General features: G+C 47.4%; 1 protein-coding gene across 1 annotated transcript in view; it reads left to right on the top strand.

The window, feature by feature from the left end:
* The first annotated feature begins 4236 nt into the window (after window positions 1-4236).
* The window catches only part of LOC115276470 (phosphoserine aminotransferase), a 29060-nt gene continuing 15484 nt past the window's right edge, over window positions 4237-17812 (top strand). The window contains exons 1-6 of the mRNA XM_029920509.1: window positions 4237-4388; window positions 9510-9570; window positions 10501-10570; window positions 13326-13531; window positions 14327-14499; window positions 15776-15945. Of these exons, the coding sequence (XP_029776369.1) occupies window positions 4329-4388; window positions 9510-9570; window positions 10501-10570; window positions 13326-13531; window positions 14327-14499; window positions 15776-15945 (740 nt within the window). The 5' untranslated portion in view covers window positions 4237-4328. The remainder of the gene's footprint in view (window positions 4389-9509; window positions 9571-10500; window positions 10571-13325; window positions 13532-14326; window positions 14500-15775; window positions 15946-17812) is intronic.

Below are 17812 nucleotides of genomic sequence, written 5' to 3'. Positions count from 1 at the left end.
AATAAAGTCTACTTTGAGAAAGATATAAAAAAAAATAAAGCAAGATGGATAAAGCACAAAGACATTGTATTAAGTGATCTAAGCCAGTCACAAGAGACAAATTCTGTTCAGATGTGGAAATATTGGGGTTTGGCACAAATGGTCAAGAAAGCATTCTTGGGATGTCTTTGGTGCAAGACGGTGGTTTTGTTAAAGCACAGGGATAGGACCTGTGGACCGAAAGAACTGCTCTGAGTTTGTGGGGAGTGACTGATTATATGTGTTCAAGTAGGGAGGGGGTTAGGGATAGCATAAGTCTCTAAGGAATCTTGGAAGAAAAGTTTCCAGGACCTTGAGGGGGCTAATGATAAAACCTCAGTCATGAGACCCTTCAGATGTCTATCAGTGGTCCATATGCTTGCGGAATGGCTGCTAACATGTATCTTGGGGGATTTGAGATAAAGGAAGTTTCCAAAGGAATTTGTATATGTTAAAGGAGACTTACAGGAGACTTACAGGAGTCTGGAGGTCAGGATAATGTTCAGCTAAGATTGCCATCCGCCCTTAGCAAAGTGTCAACATCCAGACCGCTGAGTTCCTAGAGGAAGGTCACTCTGCCTGTCTCAAGGACTTGTTATGTTGTAAAGAAATTTAATGTTTTTCGTTTGCCTTTGTTTCCCTCTTCGTGTTCCCCTTATGAGAAGTACTCAGAGCGGTCACGTGCATGGAACCAGAGACCAGAATGGTGGTTTATGGGGACTGATTAATGGGTACAGTCAGGGTTTCAGTTGGGGAAGATGAAAAAGTCCGGAGATGGACAATGATGATGGTCAGATAACGATGAATGTACTAATGCCACTGAACTGTACCCTTAAAAATGTGTAAAAAATAAATTTTATGTTATGTATGTTTTATCAGTTTTTAAAAATGCAGCGAAGTAGGGAGAGGAAATAAATTGAGTTAGTAAAGTAACCAGGATGAGTACCTTCTTCCACCTTTTGGGGTCAGAATGAAGAATGTTATAGGATATTGACTTTTTGTTTGAGTCCCTGGTCCCAGCCCGATTTCCTCTGGGAGTAATGATAACAGAAAAGGACCTTCAGCTCCAACTACAGAACAGGCAACAGAAATACTCTCCCCTCATTCGCAAAAAGTTTATTTTCTGTTCAGTTCTCTTCTTCTTTTTTTTTTTGAAAATGTATTTATTTATTTTGAGAGGGAGAGAGAGAGAGCACGAGCCTGAGTGGGGGAGAAAGAGAGGAAGAAAGCGAGAGAGAATTCCAAGCAGGCTCTGTCAATGTGTAGCCTGACTCGGGGCTTGAACTCATGAGCTGTGAGATCATGACCTGAGCCAAAATCAAGAGTCGGATGCTCAACTGACTGAGTCACCCAGATGCCCCTCTTCTCCTACCCCTCTAAATGGGATGGCCTACCTGATTGGAAATGCGGCACATTCACATAGGTACAGTAAGGGCTCAAGAATTAACACCTGTGGAAACTGACATTTACAAACTATGCCTTTCATAAAGAAACTTCTTTTAACGTATTCAGGGAGAGCCCACGAAAAGGGCAAGGGCCCCCCCTCCCTGAAATGCAGGAATCCCCTGGGCTATCTGCGCTGCAAGAAGGATATTCTGAGGTTAAATTACATTTCCCCCAGTGTTTTTTTTCTTTTCTCATTCTCTTATTCAAGCAGGGAGCACAGTGTATTCCTCACTGAAGGAGGGAATTGTGGGGCAGATCCTACAACGCAGTCCTTAGAAGGAGAGCTGATGGCCAGCAAGCTGAATCAGGCCTGCAGGGAATCTCGGTGGGGCCCCTTTACAATATCGATCTGTACAGTGTGTTCTGAAATTTGAATTCGGAGATGTTTAAAAATTGGAAAAATGTCATGTAAACATCTGGGGTTCTGGTTTTTCCTTATAAAGGGGGAAGACACTCCAGCGACCTTGTTTGCCCATTTGGCAACAACCGCTGGACCCAGAGCTGCAGCTGTCGCGTGTAGAATGGGATATTAATTAGCAGAACAGGAGCCACCGGGACAAATAGACCCTCAGATTTCAGTGGCACAAGGCAAAAGAAGACACTTTTCTCACTTGTGAATATCAAGCCCGGAGTTGGTGATACAGAGACAGGAGATCCTTTCTTTCTGTGTCTCCACCATCTCCGGGGACTGTACAGTCTCTGATTGCAGCCTGTGGAATGGGAGGAAAGAAGGGCAGAAACACCATTTCCCAACCCCTGAAAGGGACATCCTCGGCTCCATTCCACTGATCGGACCCAGGCACACGATCTGCCTAGAAGCAAGGAGATCTGGGGAATGAGGAACCTAGCCGGGCAGCCACTTCCTGGCGACAGCTCTATTCCATGGAAGGAAAGCATGAATGTGCATCAGGCTTATACAACTCCTCCACAAATAGGTGGGCATGTTCCAGTTCACCACAATTTCGCTACCACTTTTCTATTCCTGGTGGGCCAGGAAACACTGATATTTGTGGTGCAGGCTTAAGGTAACTCATGCACAGTGTGAGGAAGAAACAAAGAAGTGGATTCTCTCTAGAATGGAAAAGAGATTCCCTTGGGTTGGGTGCGGGGGGGGGGGGGAGAGAGAGAGAGAGAGGTCAGCAGTGCCTGGGCAGAGGGTCTGTGTGCAACTCAGCCACATTTGGGAGATGGAGGACCCCAAAGGCTGTGTGCTCCCTCTCCATCCCACACCGCAGGGCTGTGTAAATCCCTGTGGTTAGAGACTCCAGGGAGGAGGAAAGCCATCTCCCCCACCCCTCCAGCAGACTTGCTGCTCGGGTCTATAGATAAGTCATTACATAAAATAATGCGTAAGTGACCATTCTTGCACATCTTAGTTTATGGACTGAGATTCATATCTTTTACTCAATTTTTCAATTTTCTAAATGAGGGTGCTCTGGAAGGCAGTGACCTTGCTTGCTCATTTCAGCTTTTTTTTAAAGATATTTTGCCCTCCATCTCACAAATGGAAAGCAAAACCTCTAACCGCCCCCCCCATCCCGCCCACACACCACAAAAAGCAAACACAAGCCAAAAACCCAGTGAGCTTAGAAACCTTTTCAAACAGAGGTTGGAGGGGGGGGGGGTAGTTGCCCCTGTGTAGTGTTACAGAAAGTCCCAGTGATAAGCACTTGTGTGTATTCCTGGATCATCAATTTTGCTCAAAGATTTGGTAAAATATTTTTATTTTCAAAAAAACTAGGTGAAATTATGGACTAGAATGCAAACTTCGCAATTCAAAAACTAATGGAATTCCAGACTTCAAAGAAATGTCTTTCTGGTGGGGAAGCGGGCCTCCCGGTTTCAGAACACCACGTGGGTCTCCATGGGAGATTTGAAAAGGATGCGTCTGTGGAAAAGTTTGAGCAGGGTTGGCCGGGCGCCCGCCTTGGTTTGGGCTGCAGACTGGCTCTGGGCCTCTCCCTAGGCTTGCGCTGACTCCCTAGTGGTTTCGCATAAGTCCTCATGTTTCTAAACTCACAGCTTGTCAGCTCCGGGCGCAACCTGAGAGCTAATGCCAGGTTCCAACTCGCTCTTTTCACAAAAGGAAATGGAGAATCAGCAACTTGAAAGGACTTGTCTGAGTGGTATCCAGGTTTCCCAGGCCAGGGGTCCTCCCCGAGGGCTCGGCCTCTCCATCCTTTTATCCTGCAGGAACTCCAGGCCCCTAGGAGGGTGCGAAGAACCTCATTCCCCACGCACCCTTCCCAGGTCCATCCTTCACCTTGCAGTTCCATTGTTGAGAGCCCTGCCTCTCCACTGGGGTCTCCGGGGCCGGTGGAGGGGCGCTCAGAAAAGTTTCGTGAATTAGTAACTACTGGTTCTGAAGCATGCATCAGAGCCCAGACCAGGGGCTGGTGTTGGCAAGGTGATTGAATTGGGGAGCGATTTGCTCCGCATCTCCCAGGGCGACCAAGAGAGCGGGACTGGGGTCGGAGGGCGGAACAGGCCTGATTCAGGGCGCAGAAGCACGAATCCACGTTGGCAGGGTCAGCCCTTTCCCGCCGCCCACGATGCTGGGGGGGGCACTCTGCGGAGTTGGGTGGCTGGTGCAATCTCCCGCGCGCCTTGCACTGATCAGAAAGAGGAGCTCGAACAGTAGGCGAGAGGAGGAGCAACTGCTCCCGGGCCTGGGCTGCTGCGCATGACCAATGGGGATGCGAGCCCCTAGCGCGAACCAATTAGCGCAGGGCCTCCGACAGCGCGGGCCAATGGGGGCGCCGGCTGGGCTCTGGAAGAGAGCAGAAGGTCTGAGCTAGCGGCAGACCCGCGCCGCACACGCGGTCACTTCTCTCCGTCTTCCCCGCCGCCTGCGCCGCTGCACCATGAACGCCTCGAGGCAGGTGGTCAACTTCGGGCCCGGGCCTGCCAAGCTGCCGCGCTCGGTAAGTCCCCACGGGCGCGCGCCGAGAGTGCGGTGAAGGCTGGAGCACTCGCGCTCGGGTGGCCGTGCATCCCTGAGGCGGGGCGCTCGGATCCCCTCTCCCAGCTCGGGGGCTTCCGAACGCTCTGCGGCAGAGCGCACGCCCAGTTCAGGGTCCCTCGCAAGTGGGCTTCTGGAAGAATGCATTTGGGGGAAAGGAAGCTCGGCAGCTTGCTTAGGCAGCCGCCCCGGGCGCGGCGTGCACGACTCTTGGCTCGCCCGGGCAGCGCACCTGCAGATTCCGGTGCAGTGCCTTCTGGGCTGGGCCGGGGCGCCGCGGGGAGGCCAAAACTCTCGTCTCGCCCGGCGTTGAGAGCCTGGCGGTGCTGAGTGGCTCTGTGAATGGATGCTGTGAATGAATGGTGAATGGCGATCGAGTTCCCGGAAGGAATGGCAAACTGGAGTCCCGCGCATGACCCCTCGTAAAGCGTGTTTGGTTCAGCCAGCCCCTTGGGAACATTGTTTTTCAGAAATGTAAATTTGAAAGCCTCCAGTCCAGTTTTCCTTTCCCCTTGTTCTCCTAGAGAACCTGCCCCCCACCCCTTTATTTCAGCTCTTTCACGCGTAGACTTTTTTTTTTTTTTTTTAACTTGCTTGTTTCCTAAAAGCATTCGAGTATTCAAATTCTGGTAGGCTTTGGGCTGCTCGCCCAGTTAGCTTCACTTTGTTTTGGAGGAAGTGGCATGATTGAATTCTCCCTGGGGCCCCAACCAGACTTTTCAAGTCCAAGTGGAACTCACTCCCTGCCTTCCTAGGCCCGGTGCCCGATTCCAGCTCCTCCCCCCAACACCCATTCCTCCTTTCCCATCACCCCCACCCCCAGTGGTGAAGAAGGCAGTTTGTGATTTGCCTTGACTGACAAGCTGCCATCGCTGCCGTTATATTTTTATTTTTCTAACCAGAATGACTTTGATAATATGTTACAGCAACATGAGGCATAGCCAAGTGCCTTACAATTACCTATTGTTGAACAGAGTAGAAATCTCCCTGGGATAGAGCCTCCTCTGTGTTGGACGAACAGAACAGAGAATCGAACAGAGAATCGTAGTTTTTTAAGGGTTTCTTGCATTTTTAGGGGTAGGGCTCACAGTAGCTGAGAGAACAGGGCTTGTTTTTTCTCACCTCTTCTAGTCAGTTTTAGGGAAATTCCTTCCCTGCCAGAGCTGTGCAAACGTTTCTTGTACCCTCCTCACCTTTGTCCCTTCTTTGTTTTGGAATCTTCTCTTTGTTCCTTGTGCAATGTCTTTTCTTTCTTTTTTTAATCTCTCCCCATCCCCCTGGAGCTCGAATTCAGGCCCCCGAGATCAAGAGTCACAAGCTCTACCCATTGAGCCAGCCAGGCACCCCACCCTGTGCAGTTTCTTTATGCATTTATTATAATGGCAGTTGTCAGCATCAGTAACGCAATTATTATTTTCCTGGGAGGATTTTTGCCCTCAAATGCCCTTTGCGGGGGGGTTGGGGGTAGGGTGGGAAGAAGTAGCAGATGTTGCTTTTTATGAGTTTTGATTTGATTGATGTTAGAATTAGAGAGTTTTTCCAAACTTTATTGTTGACTGTGACCACAATGAAGAAATATATATTACAAAGTGACAAAATACATGCATATAATTATAATGAAAGCCTTATAGTAAAGCCTTATGAAATATTTAGCCTAAATAACTACAACATCCACATTTTTGTATTCTATTGCACACTAGTCTGTTCTATTTCATGTAAAAAATTAGTTGTGAGGGGCGCCTGGGTGGCTCAGTGAAGTGTCTGACTGTTGATAACAGTCATGATCTCATGGTTCGTGGGTTCAAGCCCCATGTCAGGCTCTGTGCTGACAGCACGGAGTCTGCTTGGGATGCTCTCTCTCCCTTTCTCTCTGGCTTTCTCTCTCTTTTTCTCTCAAAATAAGTAAATAACTTTAAAAAAGTTAGTTGTGACCTACAGAAGTGATTGTATTCTGCAGTTAAAGAAACTCCACTGGAGTAAAGGGGCATGCTTTGGGGGTAGAAGTCTTTTAAAACTTTTTTTAATGATTTGGGTTAGAACCTCATTTTAGGGGATACTCTCTGTAAGAGAAATATGTTGCAAATATGTTTCTTTTTTTCTTCCAAGATTTTATTTAAATTCAAGTTAGTTAACATTTAGCGTAGTATTGGTTTCAGGAGTAGAGTTCAGTGATTCATCATTTACATAGAACACCCTGTGCTCAGCACAAGTGCCCTCTTCAGTGCCCATCGCCCTCCCCTCCAGCAGCCCTCAGTGTGTTCTCTATAGTTAAGACTCTCTTATGGTTTGCCTCCCTCTGTGTTTTTATCTTATTTTATTTTTTTGCCCTTCACCAGTGTCCATGTGTTTTGTGAGAAATCCAGTCTTAAACAGGAGTTCAAAGATGGATTCACCAAAGTTTCTTTAATCAGCCAGCGCTGATGATCAGCCAGTAGTTTACAGAATAATAATAGTTCTTTTTTTTTAATGCTAGCTTTTATGATTTCTTTTTTTTTTCTCTATACCCAACGTGGGGCTTGAACTCATGACCCCAAAATCAAGAGTGGCATGCTCCACCGACAGAGCCAGCCAGGTGCCCCAACAATGACAAATTCCTGAGCCCCTTTACCCCAATGCTAAAGGAAACTTTTGTTTAATTTTTTATTGTTAAAATGTTGTTTTTTTCAGGGGCATCAGAGTGGCTCAGTCAGTTGAGCATCAGACTCTTGATTTCAGCTCAGGTCCTGATTTCACGGTGAGGAGATCCAGCCGGGCATTGGACTCTGCCGAATGTGGAGTTTGCTTAAGATTCTGTCCGCTGCCCCTCACAACCGCTTGTGCGCATGCTCATGTGCGCGCGCGCTCTCTCAAAAGTGTTCAGACAAATTGCACTCCGGTTTAGATTGTGTTTTGGCTTCTTTTTTAGCCTCTATCTTTCCAGGAAACCTCTTACGGCAGGATGCCTCTCCAGAGGGCTTGTCTCACCTGTTTCATGTATGTTTTTAGCGCTTTTTACCCCTTTCTTTGTACTTTATGACACTTCTCACATCCACAGAGGTAGAGAGGGAGCAATACAGTGAGACCCACCGACCCATCTCTGAGGATTTTGACTTCTGTGGACATGTTGCCCGTCTTGTTTCAGTATCCCTCCTCCAGCACCCTCTTTCTCCCCACCTGCCCCGGGGATTTATTTATTTAAAAATTTTTAAGTGTTTTTACTTATTTTTGAGAGAGAGAGAGAGAGAGAGAGAGAGAGAGAGACAGCATGATCGGGGGAGGGGCAGAGAGGGAGACACAGAATCCGAAGCAGGCTCCAGGCTCTGAGCTGTCAGCACAGAGCCTGACGCGGGGCTCGAACCCACAAACCGTGAGATCATGACCTGAGCCGAAGTTGGACGTTTAACCGACTGAGCCACCCAGGCGCCCCCTCCGGGGATGTTTTTAAAGCCAAGTCCAGGAGTGCCTGGGTGGCTCAGTCAGGTAAGTGTCCGGCTTCAGCACAGGTCATGATCTCACAGTTCGTGGGTTCAAGCCCTGCATCAGGCTCTGCTGACAGCTCAGAGCCTGGAGCCTGCTTCGGATTCTGTGTCTCCCTGTCTCTCTGCCTCCACCCTCCACTTGTGCTCTGTCTCTCTCACTCTCTCTCTCAAGAAGGAATAAACATTAAAAAATTTTAATAAAAAAACAAATAAAGCCAATTTCAGATATCATGTCATTTCACACTTCAACATTCATCTCTGATAGGACTTTGTATCTTCCTTCTTTAAAACAGAAAAATAAATAAATAAATAAATAAATAATTAAAAATAAAGGATTGGTGGGGGCATTTTCAGTGTGTAGATACTTGCATTTTACTTACTTTGGGGGAGGAAAACACCAGTGGGGCTCCCCCAGGCCAGCCGTGTTTGGTTAGGGATGGTGAGCCCTGCCCCCAAGTCCTGTCTCTTTGGGATTGGTGGGAACCTGGGTCTCCCCTGCCCCGTTGTCTGTGTAAGATAGAGTGTGGGTAGCAGAGGGGTCAAAGGCTGGCCAGGTGTGTAGCCCTCAGAGCCTTAGCTGATGCTGCTCACCTGCACCTTGGGGTAGGGACATCCCCCTCATGGCTCTCTCCATATGTCATTACCTCTCCGACCCATTAATCTGTCACAGCAGGTGTTTCTTTTCTTTTTTCTTTTTTTATTTATGTAGTTTGAGAGCGAGGGCGTGTGTACAAACGGGGAGGGTTAGAGAGAAGAGAGAATCCTAAGCAGGCTTCTCAGCGCCCTATGTGAGGCTCGGTCTCAGGAACCGTGAGATCAGGACCTGAATGCACATCAAGAGTTCAGCGCTTAACCCACTGAGCCACCGAGGTGCCCCTTCATTCACAGCAGGCTCTTCCTAATTCCTGCACACCCAACCTGTTCAGTTGAGCACCTTAGACCAAAGAAGTGAAAAATTGGGTTATCTGTTTAATTTACCAGCCTCATTGACTTTTTTTGTTGTTCCCTGAACCCAGAACTTTATACATTTTTTTGTACTCCTGCTTTCAGAGAGTGAGAAATGTGATAATGGAGGGGATATTTTCTAGCACCGTCTGGTTTTTCCCAGAGGGCTTATCTTGATAGCTAGAGGTTGTCATAAGAAAAATTTTCTATTTTTTTTGAATCCAGGTGAATTTTTATACCTAAATAAAAAAGCCTTTGGGAAAGCTGTATAATTTTTAGAGTTTATTTTTATTTTGAGAGAGAGAGTATAGAGAGTGAGTGGGGGAGGGGCAGAGAGAGAAAGAAAGAGTCCGAAGCAGGCTCCCTGCCTTTGGTGTGGAGCCCGATGCAGGGTTCCATTTCATGAACCATGATATCATGACCTGAGCTGAAAACAGAGTCCAACACTCAACTGATTGAGCCACCCAGGCACCCCAGAAAAACTGTATACTAACATCAATCGCATTACATAATTTCACAGTGCACTGTGGGCTGGATGGGAGGAAGGGGATTGGCCGTGGGCACAACAGAAGCTTCTAGACCTCACAGGCCCTGTGGGTGGACTCCCTTTCTTTGACGCCCAGAGGGACACTCTGCACGGAATATCCAAATCATTTTATTTTCTCTTGTTTTTTTCCTAGGTATTGTTAGAGATACAAAAGGAATTATTAGACTACAAAGGAACTGGCATTAGTGTTCTTGGTAAGATTTACTTTTTGACTCTGAATATACAGGTTCCAAAGGAAACATTAAAATGCATCAGCTTCAGATTTTTCACTCGGCCTTTAGGCCTTTGTAAATATATTTTAATAAATAACTTTGGTCACATGTTTGACGGAAGCGATTGTGAAGTCACCCATGCTGGTGAGGGCTTCTTGCATCTCTGTGTCCTTTCATGATTGGCTTTTGCTGTTCTCAGCATTGGAGATGAGAAGATGCCGTACATCTGTCTCCTAGATGCTCTGAACCTTTATATTATTGCCTCACATTCATTTTACAGCCCGGGCGATACAAATGAACTCAGTAATAAGTTGAAAAGTGTACAAGCCTTTGCTCAAGATCTTGCACGTTAATAATTTCATTAAGTTTCTCCTACATTATTCAGGAAGAGGACCTCGGAATTTAAAAATTTCCTTTTGAAAATTTAATGTCCTTTTTCTTGTTGGGTAATTCCAAAGGCCACATAGTATTAAGAGATCATAGGGTTAACTGCATGCTTGTTGCTATTAAATTTTGCTCCTGTGGGTTTGGGACGTGTTCTTGGGTTTCTGTGAAATGAGAGCTGCGGTACAGAAATCTGTGCTGTTGTTCTCTGGGGCACGCTTTGCACCCTGGTTCGTGTTTGTGAGAAATCACAGGGACGGAAGGATGAATTAGTAAGTGGCTCATTCAACGAGTACGCGACCTGAAAAATCATTCCGCGGTGGCTGTAAGGCTCAGATGTTTGCATTTGGAAAATCAGTTTGGATTTTTTTCCCCTAAGCGAAGTGAGCCTTGGCCTACAATTTGGATGCAAAATCACTGCAATTTCCCTTTATTATTTAATTTGCACATTGTGCACTTCTGAAGTTACTTCTGTTCGTTTGGTTTTGAACTGGAACTGCATTTTCTTGTTTTTCTTTCCTTCCGCAGAAATGAGCCACAGGTCATCAGATTTTGCCAAGATTATTAACAACACAGAGAATCTTGTGCGGGAATTGTTGTAAGTTAAAGATTTTAAAGACCAGATTCATTACTCATGTTTGATCATCCACATAGCTGGGTGTCTGTTCCAGTATTTACTGTGCTGTGTGTTAAGAATATTTTGTAATTAAAAATAATCTTTTGAAGATTCTCCCAAAGCCCCTAAATTAGTACATAATGCTTTGTTGTTTTTGTTGTTTGCTGTCCTGTGTTTGTGTGTTTTTATTTCATGTGATATTTCCAAAGATTTGAAATCATTATACCTAGGAATGGTTTTTCATTCTAGGGACTTAAATAACAAAGAAATGGTCATCTTTGTTAGTTTACTGATTCTTTTTGTTTTTTTTAAATTTTTAATGTTTTATTTATTTTGAGAGAGAGAGAGAGGGAGAGAGAGAGAGAGATGGCTTGAGCAGGGGAGAGTCAGATTGAAAGGGAGACAGAATCTGAAGCAGGCTTCAGGCTATGAGCTAGCTGTCAGCACAGAGCCCGATGTGGGGCTCGAACCCACGAACCGCAGATCATGACCTGAGCCGATGCCAGACACTCAATCGACTGAGTCACCCAGGTGCCCCTAGTTTACTGGTTCTTAAAAGCATGAGTCTCAGACCACCTGTTGGAATCACCTGGCTGTAGGGAGGTACTAAAAAATTTAAGTGCAGGGCCCGGCTCTAGCCCAGCTGAATCAGAATCTCTATAGAAACTTCATTTTGAACAGACTCTGAGTAATTTTAAGAGTTCTTCACTCCACGAACTTCTCAAATGGTCCCTCTTAGCTTATCTGTACCCCACTCCTTACCCAGAGGAAACCTTACTCTTAAATAGATTGCTGTTTAAGTGAGAGATTTATGTATTATCTATACATAGCCACATAAACGTTACAAATATGGTAATCTTGGGAGAAAAAAATGCACGTTTCCTTTCTGCTCATAGAACTCTAGTGCATGTTCATGGTAGAAAGTTTTGGAAAACCTGAATGTCACAAATTAAACTAGGATTATCCTTAACCCTACCAGTCAGAGGTAATTCTTACTAACATTTTAGGGTCTATGTTTGCATTATTTCATTAACAAGATTGGAATTGTATGGACTATTTCCTTTTAAATTGCCTTGGCGAGACACTTCCAGATGGGGCAGGCTTGGGGACATTTTTGTGAGGAGCTCCTGGAAGCCTAGTGCAATGCGCATGGTCAGAACCGGAAGTTGTTCACGTGGCTTCACACACAGGGTCTGCCTGCTGGGTCCCGTGTCCTGTTCACAGCATAGCCCTGTGCTTCATGGACGGGTATTTGGAACCTGGGCCCCAGAAGGTGTGACATTTGACTCGCCTCCTGGCACTGGACTCTCCTTTCACTTTACGGGCCTGACTTTATTCTCCTAAGCAACTACCTACTTTGTACTCCTGTCTGCTCTGTTTCTATCTGCTGTCCTTACATCCAGGTGTTGGCCCTTTTGTCTGTCTGCATCTGAATAACATAGACCCGGACCCCTGCCTGGCCCCCTGCCCTGGACCCTAGTCCTCCTAGCTGCTGAGAACCTCATGTTTAGAGCCTCCCAACGAGACTTGGCTGCAAGCCCTGGATGATAACAGGCAGACCCGGTTCAGGACCAGATACTGCACAGCACCCATTCCCCAGAACCCTCTCGGGTTGCTCTGCCCTTTGGTTCTTGCCTTGGTGCTGAAGTTGTCTCCAGCCATCTGCCTTCCATACGTGTTTCCATGCTCTGGCCTTGCTCAAGGGCTTGGGTCCGGGCTAGTCCCTCTGGAGCTGGCCGCCTCTTACTGCCTGGAGGCATTCTAATCATCATCTTCCATTTTCTACATTGGAGCCCAGAAATTTCCCTGTTAGTCTTTTTTTTTCCAAAAAATTTTTTAATGCTTATTCATTTTTCAGTGAGAGACAGAGTGTAAGCTGGGCTGAGGAAGGGGCAGAGAGAGAGGGAGACGGAGACACAGAACTCAAAGTGGGCTCCGCTGTCAACACAGAGCCCAATGCGGGGCTCAAACTCACAAACTGTGAGATCATGACCTGAGTCAAAGTCGGACACTTAACCGAATGAGCCCCCCGGGCGCCCCCCTGTTAGTCCTGATGTATGTTGGTATGTGATTACATGCTTAGTCCTAAAATATCATCTACAATCCTTTACCACTGCCCACTTGCTTCATAGCATGGACCAACACGCATCTAGTTTGAGGACTTCTGGTTGCAAGTGACAGGTGTCCTGCTCTTGGATTAAGGGAAAGAGGGGATGTGTTACCGTGTGTAACTGTAAAGTGAAGGAGTGATTTAGGTGATGTTCAGGAAGGGCTTTATCTTCATCTTTTGCTCTGCTTTTTTACATATTGGCTTCACCACATGGCCCCCACTGATTGTAGGATTAACTGGTTTATCCTATCCCTCAATAGAAATCATTTCTCCTTGCCAGAAGTTTGAGCCAAGGTCTCATAACCAAACCCTGCTGGCCAGCTCGGGTCATGTGCTCTTCCGCAGGAGCGAGGGCTGGCCACCCTTGAGCCATGTAGTCTGAGAGGGGTAGCAAGATGAACAGCAGGGTGTCACTAACTTCCCTCCAAACGTTCCCGATAGGCTTCCACTCAGAGCCCGATACATGGTCATCCAAGGAGGGAAGAGAGAACTAGGCAAAGCCATGGGGGGACTTTACCGTATTTCTTGTAGTATATCCACCCATGGTAAAGTGCTGGTAGAGCACCGCTCATTCTCCGTCTTTCACCCTGTGTATCTCTGTTTACCGTCACCTGTGCTTCCTCCCAGATCCGTTCCAGACAACTACAAGGTGATTTTTGTGCAAGGAGGTGGGTGTGGCCAGTTCAGTGCTGTCCCCTTAAACCTGATTGGCCTGAAAGCAGGAAGGTGTGCCGACTATGTGGTGACAGGATCTTGGTCAGCTAAGGCCGCTGAAGAAGCCAAGAAGTTTGGGACCGTGAATATCGTGCACCCCAAACTTGGGAGTTACACGAGTAAGTGCTGGGATCTGAGTTCAACGGTGATAATGAAGTGCTGACGGGGGTGTTGATGGGTGGGTGGCCCCTCCTTAGATACCAGGTTACCCCTGCCCAGGGCAGCCAGCAGTTTTTAAATTCCTTCTTCTTGTCAGTAGTTGGTTTGATACCATTCAGACTGGATGGTTTTATTCATTACGATTGTTCACTGGCTGCTACAGAAAGAGTATTCATAGGTTCTCTCACCTAAAAACCTAAGGGCTGGCTTGGCTTCAGGAATGGCTTGATCAAGGGCCCCAACAGTGTCTGCAGGTCCTGGTGTCGCTCCTTGTCTCCTCAGTGGTGGGTCCATGGTCAGGAAAGCTGTACTCCCTTTTAGAAGATGCTCCTGACTTCTATTCTCCCAAGTTTTGATGCCTTTGCTCAAGCATTTCCAGTTCCCAGCCAGTCATGTGACTGCAAGTGGCATTGGCCACACTGGAGCTACATGGGCTGAGCTGGGGAGGCTGGAACCCCAAGAGGAAACTCAGTGGACATAGGATGGACACTGGGTAATTGGAAAAAAACTCTACGAATAACCCACCACACCACTCTTGAAGATGAGTTGCCCCCGATAACTGTCAAAAGAAAGGCATTTATTCTTTTTGGTTGTTGGTGGTGATTATAATGCAACATGGATGGAGAGGTTTCACTTGGGAGGACTTTGGGATGAGCCTTTCACTTCTAGGGGCGGGCTGTCGTTCTTGGTCATTCCCATCTGCACGAGGAGGGCTGAATAAGCGGCCAGAGTCTCCACCTTTTCTTCTGTGATAGAAATCCCAGATCCAAGCACCTGGAGCCTGAACCCCAACGCCTCCTACGTGTATTACTGCGCCAACGAGACTGTGCACGGAGTGGAGTTCGACTTCATCCCCGACGTCGAGGGAGCAGTGCTGGTTTGCGACATGTCCTCAAACTTCCTGTCCAAGCCAGTGGATGTTTCCAAGGTAGGGTGTAAAAGGGCCTGGAGGGGGGCCCCGGGGTCTCGGATTACCTAAGAGCACTTTAATGTAGGCACTAGGGCACGGAAAGGCCCAGAGTGCCCTGGGCCAGCAGAGACGCCAAAGCCAGGCCAGCTCACAGTGACCAGGCCGACAGTTGCTCGTTTTCTGTGGGTTGTCAGCATGCTTACGTCCTGATGTTACTGCTCTGTGTTAATGATTGCCTCGCAGGGTCACACTGGGGTCCTTGAGGGAATTTACCTGCCTTCAAGCATCCCTCTTAGAAAGTGTTTCGGCCAACGGATCGGGAGTAGCTTGCTGTCTTCCAGGGAAGATGCAGATTATCCAAGCTCAGGGGATGTGAGAAGGCGCTTCCTCTCGCTATGAGCTCACCACCTCCACCCCAAGAGCATCAACAGGGCACAGAGCCTTTCCTGGTGGCACACCAGGGTGGGTGGGGGAGGAGCATGCAGCCAGGGGGCGCAATAGCTGTAAAGCATTTATGTTTTTACCTTTTTTTTGACGTTTGTTTATTTTTGAAAGAGAGAAAGAGAGACAGAGCACGAGCAGGGGAGGAGCAGAGAGAGACACACACACACAGAATCCAAAGCAGGCTCTTTAGGTTCTGAGCTGTCAGCCAGCACAGAGACCAGTGTGGGGTTTGAACTCACAAACTGCGAGATCGTGTCTTGAGCCAAAGTTGAACACTTACCTGACAGAGCCACCCAGCCTCGTTTTATTTTATTTTTTTATTAGAAAAATTTTTTTTAAGATTTATTCATGTTTTGAGAGACAGAGAAACACTATGAGTGGGAGAAGGACAGAGAGAGAGATGGAGACACAGAATCCGAAGCAGGATCCAGGCTCTGAGCTGTCAGCACAGAGCCCGATGCAGGGCTTGAACTCACGAACAGTGAGATCATGACCTGAGCTGAAGTCAGACGCTTAACCAACTGAGCCACCCGGGCACCTCTCCTTAGCCCCATTTTAAATACTGGTTTGGGTATAGAAAGGGGGTATTATATAGTGATATGAATATGTATGAGATATTTATAGTGATCGGCTCGGGCTGGCCCCTTGCTGGTGAGTGGGACCAGACACACATGTAACCTGCAGGCCTCTGACCTGTCCCAGGGACAGATGCCTTTAGGAGAACAGAATGCACTTTGAGCCAGATTGGAATAGAGTCACTTCTCATACTTTAGAAAGAGATTGAGAAATCTGAATGCAGTTACGAAAAATGACCAAGTGTATGTAAAACAGCATGTCTTGTCTTTCTCAGTTCGGTGTCATTTTTGCCGGTGCCCAGAAGAACGTAGGCTCTGCCGGGGTCACGGTGGTGATCATCCGCGATGACCTGCTGGGGTTCGCCCTCAGAGAGTGCCCGTCCGTCCTGGACTACAAAGTGCAGGCTGGAAACAGCTCCTTGTACAACACACCTCCGTGCTTCAGGTCAGCCTCCGGGGCATGACTGGGGGGCCTGGAGACTGACCGAGGCGGGTCTCACTGTCTTCCATCAAAGCGGAGGGAGGTAGCCTTAGAAAGAATTTTTTTTAATGTTTATTTATTATTGAGAAAGAAACAGAGCATGAGTGGGGGAGGGGTAGAGAGAGAGGGAGAGACAGAATCCAAAGCAGGCTTCAGGCTCTGAGCTGTCTGCACAGAGCCCAATGCGGGGCTTGAACCCACAAACCGTGAAATCCTGACCTGAGCCGAAGTCAGACGCTTCACCCACTGAGCCACCCAGGCGTCCCAGGACGTAGCTTTTTAAAGTAGAGCATGTTTTCATGAGCCAATGAGCTCATGACATCCTATCAGGATTCTCTGCCCAGCTCATCTCCCCCTGTTACCCTCAGTGCACTGTTGGGTCAGCTTTCCTTGTCCTTTCTTTGCTGGGGAGGGGGGGTGTTTTCATCTGGTCTTGATAGTCCTGGGGGTTTACCATTAACCCCAAAGCTCTTTGCAAATAAAATGGCTGATCTGTATCTCACAGAGCTTTGGAAAAGGACTTTCAAAGGCCAGGCCTCCCCGCCTTTCTTTTCTTTCCCTGCGGGGCCTGCTCAGGCCTGGCCACCAGGCAGCGAACACACTGGCTCGGGACAGACACCTTGCTGGTTTTCACCCAGCCTGCAGGTGTCCTGTCGGCAAGCCTGGCTTCCGCTTAGCCAAGTAAGAAAAGCCTGTGAAAGCACAGGCAGGGAGAGCGAGGGTCCCTACCCCATGGTCTTTTAACCCCTCGCCTGAGGCATTTTGTGAAAATCTTGTGACACCGGGATTTAACAGCTGCAGGGAGATTTTACAACTTCCCAGCTGTGTGATCTTGGGCAAGTCACTTAACCTCTCTGGGTAGCAAGTTTCTCCAGGGGTGATAATAGTACCCTGATTGAATCACTGTGAGGATTTATTTATTTACTTATTCATTCATCTACTTATTTACATATAAACTTGGTGGTTGGCACATGGTAATTTATAAATGTTACCTGTTCTATTATTATTGTTTCTCTTGTCGCTAGTTCCCAGAGCTTTGGCAGGGGAGGGAAGAATCAGACTTCATGGGTTACCTTTCAGGTCAGGTATGATCTAGAATGGTCATACTTTGTTTGTATGACCCTTTTCATCCTCCCAAGTGTCCGAGGACATAAATACTCTTTTTATTCCCGTTTAGCAAGCACAGAGGCAGAGAGGCCGTACTTGTAGGATGTGGCACAGCTGGGATTTGAACCCAGACAGCCTGGTTCCAGAGCGTGCGTGTGTTCACCCCGTACCTTTAAGTGCTCTCCACAGGTGAAGTGATCAGTGTGCATTTCTTGTGTCTGAAGGGTTCGGCTTAGGAGGAGAGATCACTGTTGGAGTCCAGCTCTTCCACTCATGGATTTTTCTGGGTGGAAAGCGCTCTCAGTAGAGCATGTGGAAAGGCAGGTACTGGCTGGTGCAGCCGCGTTTCCCTCTGGTTTGGGACTTTGTCAGAGTTTTCCCCGACAGGGGCTTCTTCTAGAAAATCTTCTACATAATTGGCTCTAGGAAAGAAAAGTGGTTTTTCCTCAATGTTAGAATTCTTTTTTTTTTTTAATTTTTTAATGTTTATTCATTTTTGAGAGACAGAGAGAGACAGAGTGTGAGCAGGGGAGGGGAAGAGAGAGGGAGATACAGAATCCAAAGCAGGCTCCAGGCTCTGAGCTGCCAGCACAGAGCCTGATGTAGGGCTCAAACCCATGAACCGTGAGATCATAACTTGAGCTGAAGTCGGATGCTCAACTGACTGAGCCACCCAGACGCCCCAAAATTCTTTTTTTTTTTAGGTTAATTCATTGATTTTGAG

The sequence above is a fragment of the Suricata suricatta genome, chromosome 13 (assembly GCF_006229205.1).
Source record: "Suricata suricatta isolate VVHF042 chromosome 13, meerkat_22Aug2017_6uvM2_HiC, whole genome shotgun sequence".
NCBI classification, from domain to species: domain Eukaryota; kingdom Metazoa; phylum Chordata; class Mammalia; order Carnivora; family Herpestidae; genus Suricata; species Suricata suricatta.
Note: the sequence above shows the minus strand (reverse complement) of the source record. Positions and strands in the feature narration are given on the sequence as shown.